This window comes from Cryptomeria japonica, chromosome 9 (assembly GCF_030272615.1).
Source record: "Cryptomeria japonica chromosome 9, Sugi_1.0, whole genome shotgun sequence".
NCBI classification, from domain to species: Eukaryota; Viridiplantae; Streptophyta; class Pinopsida; order Cupressales; family Cupressaceae; genus Cryptomeria; species Cryptomeria japonica.
In genome coordinates this window covers 510,534,005-510,540,057 of record NC_081413.1, presented here as the reverse complement: position 1 = coordinate 510,540,057, position 6,053 = coordinate 510,534,005, and the positions used below count along the sequence as shown (strand labels likewise).

Here is a 6,053-nt window from a genome sequence, read left to right as displayed (position 1 = left end):
AATTTGGTGTCCTTCTAAATTTAGCAAACTCCTATTTTAGCCCTAAACACCTAAAAAAGTAGTAGTTGGTATTTTGCTGATAGCTTCATCATACAGAGTCAAAATTGGGAAAACAAGATATAATTGGAAATCTGATTCTGTCACTGATCATAATCTGGCGGTGCTTTTGTCAAATTATGAACCAATTTTTTGTACGAGACCTCCAAATTTAGTCTTCAATTTCATGCTTCTGAGGCCATATTTTGCACATCCGAACTCTATTGTTCAACTTCGATATATCGTCAGAAATCTCTTAGGGTCCTCTATCCATATATCAGGTCCTTTTTTCATATTGTGCTCCAAGTGTATTTTATTGATATTTTTATTTTTTCACTATATACTTAATTACTTGGATATTTTGACACTTTGGATGGATCTCTTTGTTGGAAAGGGTTCCATTTGATGTTCTTTACATGTGCTGAGATTATTTAGGTCTAATAATTTCATTTAAGGAGGTATCATGGGTTTTTCTATTCATCCTTCAATTGTCTGTTTGGCTAAGGGCAATTATGAGTCTTAGCGACATGGCATCTTGACACATCTCAGGTGATCAGATATGTTGCCTTATTTGTATGGACTCATACCCGAACCAACAACTTTAGGAGGTAAATAAGCTTGGGGTAATCTTACAGACCATGTTATAGGTGTAATTTGTTCTAGTGTTGATTATGACACTATGTGTGCTATATCGGACATTGAGTGTCCTCGCACACTTTGGACTCACCTTAGGGAGATCTTTGGAGACCCACAAAATCTCTCCATTTCTAAAGGATCATGTAGCGGATTGTCTTATTCCTCTTGCACATGCAAATATCATGCTCTATGATAATGATACTATAGAGGATCTTGAGTATATTAGAGATCTTGCATGTTCCGATGGATCAGAGGCCTATCTTCATGTTCCTACTCGTCACATTGAGATCCTATCTCAATAATCCTTTGTTGTTTCTGGTCATATTGGCATTGAATCATGCATAGCCCCTATTCATTCAGTGTAGCAGGACATTGTTCTTCTAGACACAACTATTTGGGATTCGTATCTAGCGGACATAACATCCTTGTTTGTGGAGTCTCATATTGTAAATTTCGAGGACTATTTTGAGGATATTCATCCCTCTTTGTTGATAGCCACATCAATGTTGTTAGCTCATCTTTATCCCCCAATGAGCTTGTTTGTCATCAAATTTTGCAAAGTCCTAATTTTTCACCTCCTACATTTATTACGCATGTACCTAATTTGGTTGTGGCATCCTCATCATTCATGGACATAGTAGCATTTGAGAAGTTTCCAAAGGTACATGTAGTTTGGACTTGGATTCCTACATCTTCCAATTTATGGGAGTGGCTTCACCTATCTCCAATGGATTGGTTTCTTCTAAAGGGGATTAGGAAGTGGATCATGTACTATCTTCAAGCATTCATCATTGGCACAAGAGCTAATTCTATATTGGTGGGATTCTTATCCTCATTCTCTCTCTTACGGGGGGATATTCATTGTATTTATGCGATCGATTTTGTACTTGGGGGAAAACTTGGAGTCCTTCATCTAGTCACATGTAATACCCTTTTTATTGCATCTCTCGCTTTTGGAGAGTGTTTTTTTCCCATGTGATTTTTCTCCTTTTCTCTGTTTAGAGAGGCCTCATTGTTGTGAGTTGCAGTTATTTGCATTAGTTTGTAAATGAGTACCTAATTAGGCCTTTATTGCCAAGAATCATTCATGCATGCATTTTGCATTCATCATTAGCTCTTTAGCTTCTCCCTAATTTTATCTTAAGGGGGGTGTTTAAGTAATTTAAGGATAATTAAATTTAAGGATAATTATCTAATTGTTTATTAATTAGGTCCTTTAAATTCTTTTTCACTTAAGCTAAACTTAGGTGCTTTATTTTATCTAGGTGTTATACTTTTTTAGTTTGAGCTCACTTAGAGGCACTTCTAGTTAGCTTTTTTTGTTTGTTGTTGAGCTTAATTAAGCTCCTACTTTGCATTGCTTTAGTTCTTCTAATTTTAGGATTACCACATCTCTTGCTCTCTATAAATTCATTCATTGATTCATTGTAATTTTACCTCTAATATTGCATCTTCAATATTGAATATTCAATTATTTTCTGCATTATACATAATTCTTTGGTTGTTATGAAGCATACAATCTTTGCTTGATCTTTTTATGTGATAGCTATTTTTCATCGAGATGATTCTTAGCTCATGTGATTAATCATCAACTTCTACAATTATCAAAGGGAAAGTCTTCCAAAGATTTTAGGAAAATATCGTATATTTACTAAATATTATCAATCCTTTCAAAAGAAAAAAATACCCTAGCAATCTAGAAGTTTTGGAATAAAAAAAGACTAAAGAGATGACTTGAAAAACAAATTAAGGTAAAACAAGAAAAAGGCAAGAAAGAAATAATTTGTTAGAAAAAAAAAGTTAGTGTACATATGAGGCACAACAATAATATCTAAACAGTGTGTTTTTCATTGTTTCTAGGCTTTTTGTTAGTTGTTGGGGTTGTTGTCGATTAGTTGTGATTTTAAATTTGGCAATGTTTTGTAAAAATGATTTTTGGTCCCTACAAATCCTGTTTACCCCCTTTGATCAAAAACATTATTCTTTAAACATTATTTGTAATCATTAGTAACACTCATTCTAATTTTATATTATCCATAAAAAGTGAACACATTCCTCATGCACTATTAAATAAGGATTACAAATGATTCTACCATTAAGAAATCAATCATTCCACCAATAGTAGAATTTGTTTTATACAAGTATTCTTTTATTTTCATTAGATTCCGCATAAACCCTTTTTTTAGACATTGTTATGTTCCCTTTAATTTTTTATTCTATTATTTATTTTGTATATGACATTACCATCTATCAATCAATTATTGCACTATAAAGAGCTTAAATTTTAACTCTATAAATGACCACTTATGCAAAAATTTAGTGGAACAGTATAGAGATAAAACTAATTTAACAATATTTTTTCTACAAAGAACAATAATACATAATTATCGGAAATCTATCTATTCTAAAAAGATATGAATAAATTGATTTAATAATAAAGTTGTGAACATCTTATATTTTGAGTTGAAGTTTGAATATAAATTTATTAGAGTCAACTACAATATATGATTAATGGCATCTATCTATTCCAAAGCATGTGAATGAAAATAATGATATATTAAAATTGAGAATATATTGTAGTATAAGTTGAAATTTAAGATTGGGGAGTGATGTAAATTTTAAATGCATTACAATTGATTATGCTTGTTTTGATTCTTGTGAATGCATGTAGTAGTTAAATTATCTTGCATTAGATATTAACTTTATTAAATATTAAATTGATGTAGTGTCCACTTTTTATAATTTTGTATTGAAAATATACTTTGAGTACATAACATTACAAAATGTAACTTTATACATAATTTTCTCCAAAACTCTTCCATCTCTAAATACTTAAAGATGGATTGGCTTTATCTTTTTATTAAAAAACTTTAAATTTGATATGCTAGTTAAGTAGTTGGTCTCATAAAAGCTAATGATGCAATTTAAACTTTAATCGTCATATTTTAATGTAAGATTTCAGACAATTGACTTGACTATTTTGAATTCAAATAATATAAATTAAAAAAATTATATACAATAATGAATATAAATTGATCGACTTTTTACTAAATCTTTTTTCTTATAGTTTAGAAACTTTGTTATCATTTATTTAGATCAATTATCTTTTTTTTCTTAATTCTTATAATTATAATATAATTTTAACTCAATACATTATATACTAATATTTTTTAATAGAAAATACTATTATAGTTTTTTTTTAAATTATCAATATATTTCTTTTTAAAAAAAAAAAATTTCAATAAAAGTGGATTATTCCACTAAACTTTTTTATTAATATTTTTTGTTTTTTATACAGGATTCAAAGAGCATACCAAAGGAAAGAACCCTAGGAAGAAAACCTCTAATCACAGCTCATAAAATAAACCTATAGTATCTAACGGATCAATTTATACAACCCACCCAAAACCACATACAAAATGCGGTCACAACACATATAATATCAGTTTTGCATAGAGCCCACATGACAATTTGCCAAAAAAACTCATCGGATAATTTTCAAATGTAGACTCCATAGTTGCTATCAATGGAAAAAGACAAAATTTTCCAAAGCCCTGTGCCAAATCCCATGAGCCAAAAACCTTCCTGCCAAAAAAGAAAGTATCAAAAAACCTTTAGAAAAACACTATTATATCAAATACCATGACCTCGAACTCTTGTCCAGACAACAAACATGAATACTTGAAATGAAAGGGGAAAGCGTGAATAATTCTCATCATAAAATTTTACATCGACATTACTCAAGAAAATCATATGACTATTGTTGCAAACCTTCCCATACCCTAGAAGGAATTTCTTCAAAACCCAACTCTCGCTGATTAGCATTGCTATCAATCACTAAATAAAATATATTTTGATTTATTATTACAAATAAAATAGAAAAAATATTAATTATAAGAACAATTTCAAATACCACCAACAACAAGATACTTAAGCTTCTAAAGTCTCTTTCCTCCACTAGGTGACGCTTTCTAAACAAGCACAAACATAAAACCATTTTATTCATTTAAAACGACTGACTGAAACAACATACAGTTTCAACTATAGGTAAACAGCCAAAACACATTATTATCTACATAAAGACTGTCCACTTAATAATTATCAGTAACACTCATAGAGTGTGATGTTAACCCTGACGCGGAAATAAACGTCTCCCTCGTAGGCATCCGTGTCAATAGTTGCAATTCCTCTGGCCATTAAGAAATCACCCGTTCCACCAACAACAGAAATATCTCTGTACTTAACCAAAATGGGGTCTGCTCCATTGAAAGTAATGGTGCCCTTATAATCTGTCGAGTTCAGCACAAATGTGAACCCAAGCCAGGCACTGAAAGTATTCTTCATGTCATAGATATAAAACCCCTGAGCTCTACCCACTGGAGGAGAGTGAAGATTATTGTCAAGAGTGATAGGATCGTCAAACACAACCACATCTCCAAAATTGAAAGGATCGGAAAAAGAAGTAAGATTGCCCCACTGAGGGGCTGCAACGATCGCAGAAGTTGCATTCTTAGCATTTTTGCCATTGTAGATTATATCATGAAAGTACAACACCAAATTCGTACATGGCTTTGGGAGTTGCTTCTTCCATCCATTCCCATCTACATTTCTGAGCATCATGGAAGAGAGCAGAAGCCACATATAGCACAAATGAAATGCTATTCTACCACAGTACTCAAAAGCCATATCTCTTAAAATCTTTAAAACAACTATACTAGATATCACTAATGCATATGACTTCGCAAGGTGGAATAGATGATTTATATAGCTTCCATCATAATTGCAACTTGACCATTGAGGCACTATTATATCTTTGCACTGTAGTCTAGGCATGTGATTTTTATTCAATCGATGAATACTCATTAGTCGAGCAGAGCGTACTTTTTAAATGAGAATTATACGCAAAGCCTGCAAGACGAAGGCAGTAAGTTTTGGCTTCATATGAACCATGGATTCCCCGAGTATGGATAAAACATAATAGGAATCTCGCTTATCATGAAATATGGTAGGTACTTACAATGCAGAGGAAAGCCTGCATTCGGAATTTTTGTAGACAGAAGGTAGTCTTTTACACGCAACTATCTGCAAAGCGTGCAGAATGAAGCCTGCAAAGCCTGTGAGTTTTGGCTAGAATCATTTGGCCCCATGTGAGTCATGGATTCCTCGAAATAAGATTCAGGGTAATGTTCAATGGAAATGTGGTAGATATTACGCAGGAGTAAGCCTGCTTTAAAACTTGTGGTAGAAAAGTTACTATTATACATACGATATTTGATTTATGGGAGAATATATATAAATAATTATATTTATTTTGTATTTGAAGATGATTGTGTAAGTTGGGTTTATTTTAGCTAGAAACTCTATATATATATATAGAGCCC

General features: G+C 31.8%; 1 protein-coding gene across 1 annotated transcript; it reads right to left on the bottom strand.

Annotated features, from left to right (window-relative positions):
- Positions 1-4,771: 4,771 nt before the first annotated feature.
- Positions 4,772-5,367, bottom strand: LOC131046984 (disease resistance response protein 206-like). Its single transcript, XM_057980800.2, has one exon. The coding sequence runs from the start codon at positions 5,356-5,358 to the stop codon at positions 4,774-4,776; it is 585 nt and encodes a 194-aa protein (XP_057836783.2). The 5' UTR covers positions 5,359-5,367; the 3' UTR covers positions 4,772-4,773.
- Between the last annotated feature and the right edge of the window lie 686 nt (positions 5,368-6,053).